Source organism: Dryobates pubescens, chromosome 15 (assembly GCF_014839835.1).
Source record: "Dryobates pubescens isolate bDryPub1 chromosome 15, bDryPub1.pri, whole genome shotgun sequence".
NCBI classification, from domain to species: domain Eukaryota; kingdom Metazoa; phylum Chordata; class Aves; order Piciformes; family Picidae; genus Dryobates; species Dryobates pubescens.
Genome location: NC_071626.1, coordinates 11363443 through 11381147, shown reverse-complemented (window position 1 = coordinate 11381147; position 17705 = coordinate 11363443). Strand labels below are relative to the sequence as shown.

The following is a 17705-nucleotide window of genomic DNA, read 5'->3' as shown; positions in this document are numbered from 1 at the left end:
CCTCTCAGTTTAGGAAGGATGTTGACTTGCTGGGATTTGTCCAGAGAAGGGCAAGAAAGTTGGTGAGGTGTTTGGAACACAAGCCCTGTGAGGAGAGACTGAGGGAGCTGGGGTTGCTTAGCCTGCAGAAGAGGAGGCTCAGGGGAGACCTTCTTGCTGTCTACAACTACCTGAAGAGAGGTTGTAGACAGGCAGAGGTTGGTCTCTTCTCCCTGACAACCAGTACCAGAACAAGAGGACACAGTCTCAGGCTGCACCAGGGGAGGTTTAGGCTGGAGGTTAGGAAGAAGTTCTACACAGAGAGAGTGATTGGCCATTGGAATGGGCTGCCCGTGGAGGTGATGGAGTCACCATCATTGGAGGTGTTTAGGAGGACACTTGATAGGGTGCTTGGTTGCATGGTTTAGTTGATTAGGTGGTGTTGGATGACAGGTTGGCTGTGGTGATCTCAAAGGTCTCTTCCAACCTGGTCTGGTCTATCCTATCCTATCCTATCCTATCCTATCCTATCCTATCCTATCCTATCCTATCCTATCCTATCCTATCCTATCCCTCCATATACTCTTGAACTGAGAAGCTTTTGCAGGACTTTTATCTTACCACCAGTACATTAAAGAAATATCAACTCTCTCCAAACCTTTAGCATTTCATTTGAAGGACTATTCTTAATTTCAGCACCAGAGTTGTTTTAGTGTTGTTTCATCATCTGTTCCTCCTTATATACAGATGCTATCAACATGGGCAGCAGAGCAGCCCTGTCACACAAGATTAATAGCTGAGCGTGGTGTCACTTGTGGAAGCAAAGTCAGTAAAGGTGACCAGTAATATTGTACCATATGAATAAACACTGAAGCTGGAATAATTTTTCCAAATGTTTCAGCATCCTAAGTACAAAGTAATAACCCTGTCAGGAACAATATTCACTGCTCTCTCATCTGGCTGTGATGGAATAAGTGGCAGCCTCCCGGGAAGAACGCAGGTATGTCAGTGGTGGAAACCCAGCGTGTGGCTGTGTTAAAGCAAAAAGCAAACAAATCCCTAGGTCACAGTAGGGAGGGGGAACCTAATACTCTTGGAAAATGAGCACTGCTTTGAATGTGGTTTCCTCATGAGAAGGGTAATGGAAAATGCAAGATCTCTATATGTGTGTGTGTGTTTGTAGATCACAAATTGTGTTGTAGAATTTGGTAGAAGATGAAAATCAGTCAGCGAAATTTGAATTAGGTCAGGATGATATCAAACAGTGGACAATGAGGGAAGATTTACTTTCTCCTACAGAATACTATAGAGTACTCTCTGCCTTAGTACAAAATCAAGGAGAGTCAAAGCCTCAAAGAAGGATGAGATTTGAAAACATTCCAAGTTCACCTCACAGAAATGTGAGGTGGCATCACCAGGGTGAGGGGAGGTTACTCAGCCATTTTTCAGATCCATTAAATTATTTGCCTCTGGGTTTCTGTACGCATTTGCTTTCAGAGGGGCCAGCCAAAAGATGTGTAATACTGAGAAAACTGTAAAAATCTAACTCTTCCTAGCTGCCCCAAGGTCAGTGCTTAGACTATGTAAATTTTGTAAATGTCAGATTGAAGCGCTTGCATAGAAAAAGCAAAAGCACAATTACACTGTTTATCCTATCTGCTCAAAGCCATGTTGATCCCTAGTCATCTTTGAAATAAAATCTTCCTCCACAACATATTGCTGCCCAGTAGCATGTGTCACAGAGCATATTTAAGATTTCTTCAGAACAAGCCAAGATCACCCACTGCCAGAAATCTGATATTCAATTAAACAGTCTCATGCTTCAAGCCAGTATGGCAAGGGTACCTCTTCAGGAAAAAATTGCTGCTGTGGGAACAGCCAGGATTAAATCATTACAGAGAGAATTTTTGCATCAGCAGCATGGTCACTTGTGTCTATATAACAGGAGGGTCTGAAGAGGACAGCTGCAAAGCCCAGCTCATGTGTGATGTTTCCCTCGAGTTTTCTTCTCTTCCAGCCTCCAACCATCATCTAACCTGATCCTGGAAAAATCATAGGAGAGACAAAAAGTGGCTGTGCTGAGATGATGGCTTTGAAAGAAGCAGTTGTGCTCCAGCTGTGGCTTTCCAAAGAGTGGCTGTGCTGGGGGATGTGGCTTTGATTGTTGTTTCTTGATAACAACAGCACAGGTTTGTGCCTCCACTGCTTCTCTGCCCTTCTCCTAAGTTGGCTGTGTCTGTCTGTAGGGATGTCCCAGGACCGAACTGTGCTGAGAAGTGCTGTGCTCCTTTCCTTTTTGCCTTCTCCATGTTATTTTTCCCACCAGCTATGCTCCTTTCATGCCATTTATGGCACAGCCAGTGCCCTAGCATGGCTGGGGATTTACTGGGCTGGGGCATTGACTCACCCAAGGAAACAGAAGATTTTCTGTGTCAGTGTGTGGATGTGTGAAGCACAGGTTATTTTTGTTATATTGTCAAACAACTGAAAGGACTGACATTAGCCACCTGGTTCCAATTAGCAAAGCCACTTTAAAATCATGTTGCAGTCACTTGGTTTTCTAACCTGTAACTAGAGGCCTTTTTAACTCTCCTCTAGGTGAAGGCTTCTTCCTGCAGTTTGAACCGTGCAAACAGAAATCAGCCATATGCATCTTGCTGATATGGGTATTTTGAAACTCTTTCCAAATACTTTTGCCAGTTACTGCAGAAAAGCTCCTATATCAGTAAAAATGTGTATATTGGGCTTTCTTCCAGAAGCTGTGAGAGGGGCACAATATGTGCTGCTGGATTATTTTACCAGCTGAATAAATGTCATCCTTTTTTCAAACGAGAAACTTGGGCTATGGCAGGAAAAGTATTTCACTCTTTAAATGAGTTCTATGCATCCTGAACAGGAACTCAGTGCCTTTACTAGGCAGAGATGCTTGGCTACGTGCAAAGCACCCCAATGCTTTTAATGTGGCAGATTTTAACTGTTCAATATTGTGCATGTTTTTTCTCCTATTGGATGAATTGGCTTTTTAAAGCAGCAGCTGAAAACAAGGGGAATATGTGAGGCCTGAGGGGGAAAAGAAATCTTTACAAAATCTCTGCCTGAACCTCTGATTTTGGGCCACATGACTGAAAATGTGAATCCTGGACTTTTACCCCTCAACACTAGCTGCTGCTCAAGGTGATGATCTGGTTCCACACCATGTTGTATAAAGCAGTGTGTTACTGCGGTCAGAAGCCTCACCGTGACACAGTTTTCCTGTCTGCTGGTATGTCACTGGGGTATTTTTCCATCACAGGATGAGAATGTACCAGGAACAACAGGATTCCTCAAGAAATGGATCATGAGGCTTAAAGCATAGTGTACAATGAAGGAAATCACGTTAAAATTAAGCCTTTTCTTTGTGATTAGGAGATTAGTTAAGTGCTGCACTCTGCAGCTCTGGAAAAGACGTGGGCAGCTGCTGAATTGCCCTGGGAAGGGCTGTAATAGCCAGCTCCGTTCTTAGGGACCAGCCTGTGGCAAGCTGTGTGTATTCCCTGAATTAAAATATGGAGTGTGATGAGCTCATCCTTCAAGACAGCTATGCCAACTTTGCTGTGCTTGGTGAGTTTACCAAAGAGGTACTGTGCAGATGGTGACCCCAGGGACTCCATCTCCTACATGCTGATCTGGATGCCTGAGCCAGTGGTTCTGTGTAGTCAGAACAGCATCCTGTGACTGCAGAGACTATGGAGCCAGCTGCTTTGTTGGTCTCTCGTTAGAAGAAAATGTCTGGATAGTATTCTACTTCCTTGCTGTAGGGCTTTGGAAATGCAGAGCAGTGCCTGCCATTCCTGCAGCTCCATGTTTATTGGGATGGAAGCTGCGTGGTGCGGGGCCGCTGCAAATGCTGGTGTGCACCACCTGGGGCATGCAACTGCTCTCTGCTCACCAGTGGGTAAAGCACCCCGCAGTGAAAAATGCACGGGTTGTGGCATCGTAAGAAAGAAATCACTGCACTTCTGTTTGCGTATGGTGCCTTTTGCTTTTGTGGGTAGCTCTTCTACCCCTTTGATTGGCAGTGACTGGTGATGACGAGGATGTAGAGGGAGAGCCGGAAGCCGACAGTTTCTCAACCACAAAATAACATGTGGCTTTGGGATGGCTTTTAGTGAAGCATAGAATTAAGCTGGTTTCCTCTGAAGCTTTCCTAGAAAAACCTTGAAATCAATCTTCAGTTTGCCTCTTCGATGGATGGAGTACAGGAGATGTTCATTTGAGCTTGCATGGAGGTTAGTTTGGGATTTTTCTTTCCCATTGTTAGCAAGTGGGACAGTGCTTTTGTTCCCAGACAGTTTTTCATTTTTAAAGCTGATGAGTGCCTTGCTTTGACATAGTGTTAAACATTTAAATGCACTGGTAGGGTGCCTTCTTCATATCAAACTCAGATGGCTCATCTGCAAAAATAGTCCCCGTAACAAACTGAAAACAATTCTCTTCATATGCAGAAAACTCAGCCAAAAAAACTTTCTTCTGTGATCAAAGCAGGAACTATGCAGTTTGGTTTGTGCAATGGGATTAGTTTTTCTTCCTCCCTATAGCATAGCTCCAGTGAGTTGTCAGCCAAGAGATATGTTTGGATTTTTCATCCCCATGTGGATTTGTGGGAACTCGCACTAGGAGACCAGATCAACATTGTAATAGTGCCTGCATTGATCTAATGCAGTGTTTGTGTGGACTCCAGCCACCATTCATTTCTTCTCCAGCATCCAGAGGCTATAATGGATTATTTTATATAATAATCATGATAGTACTTAGCTGTTGTCTAACATTTGCAAGGCATTTTATGAAGAAGGTCAATGTAATTATCTCCATTTCACAGCTGGAAAATAAAGGCACAGAGACATGAAGTGATTTGTCCATGAGCATCACACCAGTGATGGGTCTAGGGAGAGAATCCAGGTCCCCGGAGGCCCAGAGCAGAGCTCTGGCTGGAGCATCGTGGCCGTGTTGTGAGTTTTCTCTTTTCCACTCAGACAGAACTGTGCAGGGTTGGCACCTTTTGGGTCTGGAATTAATGCTTACCCTGGAGACCCATGCCCTGGGAAGAGGATTCTCAGCAAGAACACGTGGATACAGACCATGTGGCCTTCAAAAAACCCAAACCATTATGTGGAAGTGGATGCAAAAGGGAAGTATCTGTGTCTTCTTTTCCCCAGTTGTCTTTTCTCTTATGGGAAATTCTGTCACTGGGATTTGACTGAAGCCTTACTGGTATCTGGGATATCTGCCATGGCAGCTCCTTTCTCCACTGATTCACTGCATCTTCACCTCTTCTGCAGCTGTGTCCTCCAGTGGCCCAAGGAGATGGGGGGTCCTGTCCTTCCACACCTCCTCTCCCATCAAGTCCAAGGATGTTTGGAGCCCACCATGGCCATGTTTGTCAACTCTGTCCCTCCCAGCCTCGCACAGCAGCATGAGGAGGCCCAAGAATACAGGAACTTCCTAACCTAAACTGAAATTAAGATCTGAACCCAAAGGAAGACAATGGGCTGTCACCAACACCACAGAGTTTCTGTACTTGGGGGTAAACAGACTGCACAATGAGAGTCTGTGGACAGCTTATCTTACTGCCTTAAACTCAGTTGAAAAACAATCAGCAACAACCCAGAAAACACCACCAAAATGCCAAAACACAAAACTAATCACACACCTTAGTCTTCATTAGGGTCTAAACCATCTGTGCTTACAAACTGGGCCCCACCCAACTCGTACCATGTTTGCAGCATATGCTTAACAGCTACTTATGCGCACTTTCCTGAGCACAAGCCTTGCTCAGGAGCACCAGCTAAGTGTGTCATTAGCTTTTCCTTTACACAGTTCTTGTAACTACAAGGTAAAACTGTGTGTGCTTAACCCACATCTCCTCCCAGGCCTGGGGGTGGACCCCATCCTGTGTTTACAGTCTCCTTCAGCGGCCAACAGTTGCCAAGTGGGAGCCCTTCCCAGCAGCTGCTTCGGGTGCTGGAAAATTTATTTGCTTTTTGTAGCTGACATCAGTGTATGCCTGGCATCAAAGTAAATCAAGATATCCAACAGGGGACTCCAAAGGGAGAAGAAGTTGCTTGTTTGGAAAGGTGTTTTGGCAGGTTCCAAAATGAGATGCAGGTCATTTGAGAGCTTGTGACACAAAGCAGAAATGGCTCCTAGCCCTTCCTCCTGCTTCTGTAGTGCTTGCTTCCTGAGCCTTTGGGCATCTGCAAATGCAAGAAATACTTCAAATTACAAAATCTGGAAGAAGCAGTTTAGTAGGTCATATTTCTTAAAGTACATGAAACTCCAGTAGATTGCTGGCTGGATAAAGGGGATAAAGCATAATCCCCATGCAGACCATAGTTTGTCTAGTCCCAGTAATGGAAGGGAAGGAAAGGGATTATGGGGGAGAGATTTCCCACAAATACTTGATGATTTGCTCACACCTTCACCATGTTGTGGTATCAGGGATCTGTAATAACTTCCCAATTCCTGAAAACACAGCTACTGAATTCAGCAGCCACTGCACGTTTGCAGGAGATGTCTGCTCCTATATGGAGCCCACCACCCTCAGGGAGCAAGTTCTTGATTTTATTAAACCAGCTGTAGCCTCATGCAACTGCATTCCCCGAAGCAGATAGCTGGCCTTTCCCTTCCCATCCTGCTGTACCCTCCATTTCCAGGTCGCTGGAGTACCTATGCTGGACCATGCTGTGCTACATTGGGCCTCAAGGGCTGATGAAACAGGTAGTGAAACACACCTTATGACAGAGTTGGGAAATGCCAGTTCTCATCACCCAGTGCTTTCTACTGTTAATCTTTTTCAAAGAAAAAAAAAGTTTGTATTCCATGTTGCTATATTTACAATCTATTTATTTACTTTCACTTTTTAAGGCAAACTTTCAGAAAGAAGGACTCCTTGTCTTTCCTGTGTATCATGATATAGTTTGTTGCTGAACTTGGTAGACTGCAGTGATGTAGTATCTCTCTTCAAGGAAAAGCACTGACACCAATGTAAGTTTTTCTGGAGTTCTTACTAGGTTTGATGCAAGCTGGGGCTGTTGGGTTTTGTGGGGGGTTTTGTTTTGTTCTGGGTTTGGTTTTTTTTTGTTCTGCTAATTTATTTATGAGCATTTCAGAAATACTTTTGGTCAGTCAGGGAATGAACAAAATGCTGTAATGCTAAAAAAAACCAAACAAACCCAGAGCTTTGATCAGTTTTTGAAGGGAACTATGAGGAAAAATATGCAAAAGAAGTTGCAAGTGCTAGGACAAAGGAAAGGGAACAGCACAATACTGCTCAGTTCCTGAAATATTACCTCATACCAAAAAACATCTAGGTTTTGTTTTCTTTTTTTCAAGGGATGAATTATTAGAAGAAAATAACCTCTTAATGTTAAAATTACTTCTTTTATGTGCTTTTCTAGTGCTTTGCCTGCAAATAAAAGTACTTACTTAATGTTAGGGAATTGCATTATTCTTATCTTTATTATGCTTTGTAATTGTGCAGGCTAGTGGCTCATTAATGCCCTCCCCAGTTATTGTCTGCTTAAGTAAGAAACGCATGAAGAAGGGAACCTGTGTGCAAAGTCCCTTCTCCTGGAACTGGGATGGAAGATGGTGATGCAACAGCTGCTCACTGCTGAGATGATGCTGGCTGACCTGCAGCCTGGTGCTCATTGTTTTGCTGCCCACTCACCAAGGAGTTGAAGTGACACTGAGTGAATTCTGTAGAGCAAAGGAGGCCACAGGGGCAGGATTTTGAGGACTTCAGACATGGTCAGGAGCAGGGAAGTCATTGTGCCCCTGTACTCAGCACTGCTTAGGCCACACCTTGAGTACTGTGTTCAGTTCTGGGTCCCTCAATTTAAGAAGGACATTGAGACTCTTGAACATGTCCAGAGAAGGGCAACAAGGCTGGGGAGAAGCCTTGAGCACAAGCACTACGAGGAGAGACTGAGGGAGCTGGGATTGTTTAGCCTGGAGAAGAGGAGGCTCAGGGGAGACCTTATTGCTGTCTACAACTACCTGAAGGGTAGCCAGGAGGGGGTTGGTCTCTTCTCCCAGGCAACCAGCACCAGAACAAGAGGACACAGTCTCAAGCTGTGCCAGGAGAAGTTTAGGCTGGAGGTGAGGAGAAAGTTCATCACTGAGAGAGTTGTTAGCCATTGGAATGGGCTGCCCAGGGAGGTGGTGGAGTCACCATCCCTGGAGGTGTTCATGAGGGGATTGGATGTGGCACTTGGTGCCATGGTTTAGTCATGAGGTCTTAGGTGACAGGTTGGCCTTGATGATCTTTGAGGTCTCTTCCAACCTTATTGATTCTATGATTCTTGTGCATAATGGAGATGGGAACTTGTGGTGCAGAATATATCTCCTAAGTAGATCCTAGAGTAGGTCCTTTGTCTGTGCAAATGCCCCCTTAACAAAACACTAAAACATTACATGGGGAAGTCGAGAAAGTCTTAACTGGGACTTCAGCAGACAGCAACTGTCTGGGAATAAGCTTAAGTGACATTGTGCTTTTTTTTAATAGCAGAAGTGCAAGTAAGCCCTAAGTACTGGCAAGAGGCAGAGGTGTAAATGGATTTCAAGGTAACCTTCTGTAGTCCTGTTTGTATCCTGTCTGATTTAAAAGAAATCCCTGAGTGGGAAAAGTGGAGAGCATGGCTCAGGTCTCCCCACTCTTCCCTTAACATACTTGCCAGAGGGAAAGGTCATACCATTGTAGAACATGTACCTCCTGAAAAATCACACATGAAACTATGTGTGGACCACAGTACCATGAAGAATCATATTTAAAGTCCCTCAAATACTTATTTTCCTTTAAAATCAGGACTGACTCTTAAATTGTAAACAAGGACTAATGAATATGACTGCCCAGGAGAGAGCTGATATACTGTATGGCACACCGGGGTCCAAGGGAGTGCCAGACCCAGCTTTGTCACTTCCTTGAAGTATCAGGATGCAGCAAGCCTGGTTGCCTGATTGTGGGGCTGCACCCCTGCAAGCACCCAACAGGTCTTTAGCACTCTGCTCCTTGAGGAGACAAAACTGTCATTCTTAGACTACCAAGTATGAAGAGAATTTCAGTAGTGACAGTGAGAAGCAATTACTTAAACCATTTTCATTCTCCCAAGCAAAGAGTAAAGGGCTGGCTAATGCAACAGACATTGCTGATCTCAAGCATATTTGTTGTTTAAGATTCCACCTGTAATTTGTTTTGCCATATACACATGCATTTATATGCTTTATGCAGGCTTGTTGTGTCTTGGATGGAAATGGAAATTACTGCTGGCTGAACAGAGTCTTTCCTTGTCTCCATCCTCCAGGAAGCCTGCTGTTCCTGTTTCTTTTACTTCTGATCAAAACGTGGTATGAATGTACAATCTTGGTGCACACAGAGCATGCAAACACTGTTATGCTTTTTGGAGTGGTATAGTGAACTGTGAGAAGCACTTGCATTCTACTGGCTGGGAACCAACTCTATATGCATTCTGTTTGGATCTATATACGGTTTTAGTCCTGCCTAAGATAAAAGGTGCCAGTCCTCTAAAAAAGTTTGGAAGCATGTTTTTATTCTTTGTAGCAAAGAAGAGGTTATGTCAGATGCTAGGAAGACTGTTTCAAGCAGTGAAATTATTTGGACTGAAACAGATCATCCAGGGAAACTGTAGAGTCTTCACCATGGATGGTTTTAGGAAAAGAAGAGACTAAAACCCATCAGGATTCATGTAGAAGTTGCAGCTGACCATTCCTTGGAATAAAGAACACAATGCAACATCTTGCAAAGATTGTAAGTACTGCTCTGTTTGCTGTGCTGACCTCTGGACCAAGTTGAACTTCTAACTGGTGGTAATGCACTTGGCTGGTAAGGGAGTCAGGACTTAAACCAAACAACTGTCTCAAGGGCTCTGGTCTTGTCTGTAGTGCAGCATCTTGTCTCCCACAGCCACCAATGGCAGATACATGAGGAGCCTAGGGATCACAAAGTGCTCCTTCCTCTGGCATAATTTACCCATTTCTGGCAAACAGCTTCTGAGAAAATTTCTGAGATGAAGATTGCATGTGTATCATTTTGTTAGTTACCAGTGGCCTCTATGAATTTGTCACATCTCTTTCTGAAATCCTTTCTGTACTTGGCTTCCAAAATGTATTATGGCCATGAATTTACAGCTTCTTTGTGTGGTGAGATTTGGTTTTGGCTGGCAGTTTCTCTGAGCATCCCTGGTTAGTAATTGCTTTCCTCCATGCCAGGCATGAGTCTACACATCTCTAATGAACATCCACTCTCAGCACAGGGAGGCATGGGGACTGCAGAGAGGAAGTTTGGAAAGGTTTTGAGCACAGTGGGAAGCAGGAGCTGCTGCTTTTGCACAGCAGAGAAGTACAGCTGGGTGGCTACTTCTGGCTAAGCAATAGCCAGCTGGAATTCAGGGACAGCCATTTCCCTTAATGTCTGTAAAAGGAGTGCCTGAGCTACTGAACCTTGCCACTCCATGAGGTAATAGCTCTTGCTGAGTCCTTTCTGGAAGTCTTGATGCAGCTACTTGCTGAAATCAGCAGGATGAAATTTATCGCAGAAAAACCAGGTGGTGAGGCACTCGACCACCATGTGTCCTTCCTTCCCACTTACGATGAAGGCACCATCAGTGCTTCCCTTCCAGGTAGTGCGCAGGTGGCCTCATTGCATCACTCACTTGCACATTGCATCCCTACTTTTTTTGGTGGTGTACGTGTTTGAAGAGCAACACCAGAGTCCTCTCCCTGAGCCTGCTCATCTAAACAGTTGGCAGCAGTCACCCAATGTCCCTGCAGGGACAGTGTACCTGATGGTAACAGTTCCTTTTTTGATGGGCAGACTGTACACATGCTGCAGCCCCAAAGGCTCCTCTGCCAGGGATGTGCATTTCATGCCTGCTTTACAGGTACAGGATTACAGACTTGCTTTGTAAATTAACCCCCTGTGATTAGAAACATTATCATTCCAGCTTCCCCAGCAATATAAGCGAGGTCCTCATAACGCTTGCTGCTTGTTCCTAGCAGCTGGAGATAGCACTGGGAGATCCTGTGAATGCTGCTTGTGATCTGAGCTGTTATTGCAGCACAGTGCATTGAATTCTGAATACAGAAATTACATGAAGTGGCCTGATTCTAGAAACATTCCTGTTCTGTCTGGCGGCTGTCATGTTATTCCCTATAGCTCTCAGGAAGATGCCACTTGTGGGCAGTTGACTGGGTGGGGAAGGAAAGAATTGAGGCACTTACTGCTCTGCCCATACAAATGTCAACTTCACATTCACTTTAATTTGCCCTGAGTACCTTTCTAAAATGTGGTTCAATTTCCCTCTTTCAGAGTTTTTACTGGCACTTATCATCCTGGAATGGTACTTAATCAGTCCCTGTCTGAATTCTGTGAGGATAATTGATGTTCATGTCTCCAACAAGCTGAAAATTGTTTGCCACCAGCCTTTGACATATAAAGGGACTTTGTTTTCCTCAGTGGACATTTTTGTCTGATAGAAAAATGACCATGGTTGTTAGACTCGTAGTAGGGTATAGCTCCAGACACCTGCTTTTCAGCCTAGATCAGGAGAGGTGTGGTGCCTTTTTCTGGATTAAAACTGAGGGCTATCTTCAGAGCTCAGCCTGTGTGGGCACCAGACATGTTGCAGAGGTTTGTTTTCCTCTAAAATGTTTGATCATGTCTTTTGGCAGGGCAATTTCAACAACGAAGTCATCCTGTCCCAGAAGCATTTTCAGATGCCCGTCCAAATCATGCTGAAGCTCACTCCTGTATGCAGTAGCCTGATTAACCACACCTGGGCAGGCAAGATCCTTCAGGTACTGAAAGATCGTAAAGATATCCAGAAGGCCACTTCCAGGGTAATTAGTCTTCTGAAGAAATGAGTCAGCTCTTGCTGCCACTTTTGAAGGTTTAAACCATCCCGGTGCTGCTGACATGCCTTTGGTGTGTTCAAGTGTCACAACATGTTCCAAACTGGCAGCGTGACCAAGAATCAAACTGCCAAGTGCAAGGTGATGCATATCTCATTGCAACTATAAGATCCCTAGTAAGGCCCAGTATTTTGCCTTTCCAATTAAAAACAAACAAACAAACAAACGCAACCAACCCCAAACCTCTCTTGGAATAAAAACTGGTTCTGAGACAGCCATATGAATGCCTGTGTCTGCACACCGCCTGAGACAACCATCCACTTCTCATTTCTCTTGCTCTTTTCAATGCATGGTTAGTGTCAACCTCTGAAGCACCATTTTTTTTACCAAGACTGGTGAACAAACCGCCCAGCTCACTGGCTCCATCCTCCTTGGACATCCATCTTGTGTCTCTGTGAAGTGTAATAAAGCATTAATTAGACAACCTCTTGAACTTGGACTTTCTGTGATTTTGACCTGCTGTCACATATGCTCAGCGTGAGCAGTTGTGCACTTTGTGAAAGGGTAGGGATAGAGTCAGGTGAATGGAATTTGTTAGAAAAATAATGAACTTGATAGGTTTGGTCCTGGTGGAGCCTTTCTTCTACATAGGAATGTAAATTTTGAACAGCCACTGCACTGAAGTGCTGGAGACACCAGAGGGCTCTACTGTGAGATGTACAGATTGATCATCAAACAGTTGGGCAGCGATTTTGCTCTCTGGTATGCTCTACCTTTATGCCTCCTCCAAAGATTATCTGCTGCTGGCAGTGTAGGCCTCAGCTTCTTACTTACAGCATGACTGTGGCTCTAGCTCAGGTTGCTCCTGCCCTCAGCTTTGCTATTTTCTATCACTATATGGTGGCACTTAGGATTTCAGTGGAAACCTACTGTGCATAGAACTTTTTGTGGAAGGAGCAAGGCTACACTTGAGAAACCAGTTTCTGACAGCACTTGACTTAATCTGGGAGATAATCCCCTGGTTTTGGCGGTGTCATAGCTTTCTCCAACCTGTTTGACAAATGAGCCTACCTGTTAGTTGCATTTGTGCCTTTCCTATAGGAAGTTTATGTTGAAGGAATGCCAGGCTTTGCTCACTTGGACAGGGGAATCTCTGACATGACTCTCCTTGTTTGCTCAAGAACTTTGGCTGCCTCTTTGGCATGATAGAGAAAGATGTTTGCTAGGTTTTTATCCTTAAAGGGATAGAATTTCACTGGTATTTTACACTTAAAAGGATGTAGCATTTCTTCAAAACCAGAATACACCAGCACATACATTCTCAGTCTGTTGCCTGAGATATTAGCCAGGCAACTCCTAATAACACTAAAGCCTAGCAATGTAAGATTAAAATACCCAAACTGGGGATAAATTGTCCCAATATTGAACAATGAATCTTAAAGTGCATAGGAAATGTACCCTAAGTCAAACACAAATCTTACTTGTCAGATCTTTTGTGACTCTGAGGGGGTTAATTTCATGGATGTCTGAGGCTTTATTATATTTAATTATTTGGAAATTGCTCTTCCTGACTCCAGTGATGCCTGGTATTGTTACGTGGCAGTTTCTGCTTGGTTTCAAAACATCTTGACTGTCTCACACTACTTGTCTGTGTGCCCGTGGTGCCTTCCATTTGTTTACAGCAACATCAGGAAACTGCTGGTTTGAAAAACCAGTGAGGGTTGAAATGGGAATCCACTTTATGTGACGCAGGAACGGTGGTGGCGGATGTAACAGAAACGGGCCCCAGACCTTGATGCTCCCAGCATGGAGGGACAGAAGAGGTGGGCTGCCTTCCAATCCGAACCTCACTCCGCATTCGGCTGCCAGCTATGCCGCCGGGCAGACGCCGGATTAACGAGTCTTTATTTCGCAGCGCGCAAAATCCCCGCCTTCGGGACTGGACGGCGAGGTCCTGCCTGGGCGGATGTAGCCTGGCGGGGGCCTGCCGCTAGCGGCAGGGTGCTGCACCTCCGCGGGGCGCAGGCGGGACCGGGACGCGCCGGAGACAGGGATACCGGCGGAGCCGCGGCGGGTGGGACCGCGCCCCCCTCCCGCGCCGCACGCCGCTCTCCGCCACTGCTCCGCGCCCCGCGGACGCGACGGGAGGTGCCGCCAGGGGCAGGGCACCGCCCCATTGGCCGCCGGGAACATCTATTTGCATACCCCCCACCCTCTTCGCAACCCCATTGGCCGCGAGCAGGAGCACTTTGTATGGCGCCTCCCCTCCGCGCCGGCTGGCCGGCGCTGCTGTGCTGCGGTGCGGTGTCGGGCCGGCGGTGAGGCGCAGTGCAGGAGCGAGAGTCGGGCCGTGGCCGGCAGCAGGGCAGGAGCAGCGCTACCGCTTCGCGGGCGTCTGGCGGAGCAGGGCGGCAGCAAGTTGCGGCCGACGGGGCGAAGCGGAGCGGCCGGCGGGTCTCGCCGCGCCCCCTCGCTGTTCTGTCCACCCCCGCTTTCCTGTAAGCCGCTCCCCGCCCGGGTCCCGCGGGTGCAGCATGAAGTGCAGCGATGGCCCGGAGAGGTAAGACGGCGGTGAGGACGCTGGAAGACCTGACGCTGGACTCAGGGTATGGTGGCGCGGCGGACTCGGTGCGCTCCTCCAACTTGTCGCTGTGCTGCTCGGATTCGCACCCCGCGTACCCCTATGGAGGAAGCTGCTGGCCGCACCTAACTGACTCCATGCACAGTCGGCACAACAGCTTCGACACTGTCAACACCGTCCTAGCGGAAGACTCCGAGGTGCTGGACTGCGCGGGGCAGCAGTGCGCTCGGCTCCTGCCCGACCTTGAGGAGGTCCCCTGGAGCCTGGAGGAGGTGGAGGCGCTGCTGCTGCCGCCGCCGCGCCGGGAGCCGCGGGCGCCGGGCACCGCCGCCAGCCCTGGGAGCCGGGATGCGGCGGCGCGGCTCTCGACGCTGGTGAGCCGGGCGCTGGTGCGCATCGCCCGGGAGGCTCAGCGCCTGAGCCTCCGCTTTGCAAAGTGCACGAAGCACGAGGTGCGGAGCGCCATGGAGATCGTCCTGGGCTGGACGCTGGCTGCCCGCTGCACGGCGGCCGCCCTCGGTGCTCTCTCCCTCTACAACATGAGCAGCAGCGGCGGCGACCGCTTCAGCCGCGGCAAGTCGGCGCGGTGCGGGCTGACCTTCTCCGTGGGCAAGTTCTACCGCTGGATGGTGGACAGCCGCGTGGCCCTGCGCATCCACGAGCACGCCGCCATCTACCTCACCGCCGGCACCGAAAGCCTCTTCCGCGACATCCACGCCCGGGTGCTGGCCGGCCCCGCTGCTCCACTCCCGCCGCCCGGCCGCCCCCCGGCCGCAGCCACCGCCGGCCCGGCGGAGAAGGAGAAGGAGGGTGGCGAGGCTCCCCGGTTCACCCTGGAGGCGCTGGAGCAGACTGTCAACAACGACCCCGAGCTTTGGGGCTTGCTGCAGCCCTACCAGCACCTCATATGCGGCAAGAACGCCAGCGGTGAGTGCTGCCGCGGGGCGGGACTTGGCGCCGCCGACCACCTGTTGCGTCGGGGCGAGATCCCCCACGGCGGCGAGTGGGCGCCTGTCTGTCCCCCCCGGGCGCAGGACGGGCCGCGGCACCTGCCGCCGGGTATTGTACGGGACTGCGGCGGGGCCGCGCCGCCGGGATGTGCGGGGAGGGAGGAGCAGGCAACGCGGAGGGGTTGCCCCAGCCTGGCGGCTCCGGACCGGGAGCTGCCGAGCATCGCCGCCTGGCTCTGACGGGGCTGCCTGCCTACGGAAGGTTGTGTGTGTGTGCAGGGGCAGCTGGCAGGACTGTTGGCGAGGTGATAGCGTTCAGAGCCTCAGTTTTCCACAGGAAATGGCAGAAGTGCAGCTGAGTGCTCGGAAGCGAGATCAAACTTTGTTACATATGCGGTGGTTTGGCCCGAGACTGCGTGGTTGGCGCTGAAATGCAGTCTTTCTGGACAGATTTCATTCATGTTGCTGCTTGTTTACCCAGAGCTTGACACAGATGCAAGACGGTGATGCATCAACTTCCTGGGGATTTTTTCTTTAAAATGAAGGGTCCAATATTTTTAGTGAGCTCTCTCCTTCGGTAGAGCAGGATCCCAAAGTTGACGTTTCTGATTTCAGCTCCCTCTGTTTGTCAGGAAAGGGAAAATGGAACAAGCGGCATCTCAGGGAGTCGGAGTTAAAATCGGATGGTTTTCTTCTTACAGTCTCCTAAGCGTGCACAGGCACATGCAAACACTTTTGTTAAGTTTAAATACAAAATGCCTGTCAAGCTGAGATGCAAATATTGGAGAGGAAAAGGGAACTGGGAGAACAAGGATAACTGGAAGCCTAGATCAGATCTACAGATAAGCCCTGTTAAGTTGTTACAGCCACGGAGGGTGCGTTATAGCTAATTATCTGTTGTGCTAAGACACCTTCTCTCCCATAAGACCCAAAGAAGAATGCCAGGCAGGAGTAAAAGAAGGAGCAAACCCTCCTCCCCGGTGTATAGAGATGCAGCTCCGTTATATTCCTCTGGCGCTTTTAGTCCAGATGTGGATGTCCTCCCCAGAGGCTCTGCTGAGCCTTCCTTCAAAATGCATCTGCTGTGAGGGGCGTGTGTGGTACGACCCTTGTGCTTTATTCTAGCACTGTTGCAGACGGACACGTCTTCCCCAGGAGTGGCACTGCTGTTTTTTTACCTTGAAGTGCTAGTGCTGTGCCTGTAGGTTTCAGATGGCACTGTGTTGCGTTTCTGACATTGCAGCACTGGCTGTGCAGGCTGCTACTCAGCCTTTCATTTTGTTTTGCGGCTCTCAAGTCCTTCTGCATCAGCTCGGTGGTTTTAACTTCATTCTGATTCCCATTTATCTCTCTTCCAGGAACACAAATTGGAGTTTTTGCCTCCATTTTGTTGTAGCTTTACCTGGCACAGGTCTTGGTAGCTCAGCCCTCAATCAAGCAAATGGCATTTTTCTAAGATATTCAAACAAGCCCTTAGGAAGTTGTCCATTTTGTTTTCATCTCTCCCTGTCATGTTTCCTATGCAAGTGACTGGAACACTGTTTGCCTTTTTAGTGCCTTTTAGTAAGTAGCTTGGCATCCTGTTACATATACTTAGAGTTACAGGTGCAAACAAAAGTCAGGCCTTCTAGTAATAAAAGCTGTTTTTTTCTTGCTGTTCACATTTATTTAGATTTAATCCAAGAATGGGTTGCATGCTCTTAAGTACTTTCATGGTAACTAAAACAGCCATTATGAACCATTAAACACATCAGCCTGTCTCTTCACCAGTGAGATATGTATCTGTTTATATAGGCCTCACCATTTTGATGTCTGAGTGCTCCATGCAAATGTTTCCTTCCCAGGCACTTAAAAGGTGGGGAAATCTGATGCAAGAGATTATTTGACCTGCTCAAAACTATTTGGTGAATCTATGGTAGGAGGCTAGGACTGCTGGAAGCTACATCTGTATAGTGGTAGAACCACAGGTTCATCCTTCCTGTGTACTCAGTACTTGAAACACCATGATAAAGCTATTTAATATGTGGCAGACATGTCCTTGCATCTTTGCACTACTCCAAGAAAAGAAAGAGGTCTCATACTCTGGGGGTTTAATAAATCAAGGTCTAATTCCCTAGCTGGGTGGCATGTGGACACACAGGCACTGAAATAAGTGGATTTGGTCCATCAGATGTGGATGAGAAGTGGTGGGACCATGTCCAATATGGTTTGAGCAAAGTGGGAGAAAACAGAGCAGTACAAAAGCAGACCTCATAGCAGTACCTTATCTGCAGGCAGCTTTTTTGGGG

The 17705-nt window shown here is 47.5% G+C and overlaps 1 protein-coding gene across 3 annotated transcripts in view; it reads left to right on the top strand.

Annotated features, from left to right (window-relative positions):
• Nucleotides 1-14200: 14200 nt before the first annotated feature.
• Nucleotides 14201-17705, top strand: part of ABTB3 (ankyrin repeat and BTB domain containing 3) — a 174820-nt gene continuing 171315 nt past the window's right edge. For all 3 annotated transcript variants that reach the window (XM_054167886.1, XM_054167885.1, XM_054167884.1), the window contains exon 1: nt 14201-15394. In XM_054167886.1, coding sequence (XP_054023861.1) covers nt 14434-15394 — 961 coding nt within the window. In that variant the 5' untranslated portion in view covers nt 14201-14433. The remainder of the gene's footprint in view (nt 15395-17705) is intronic.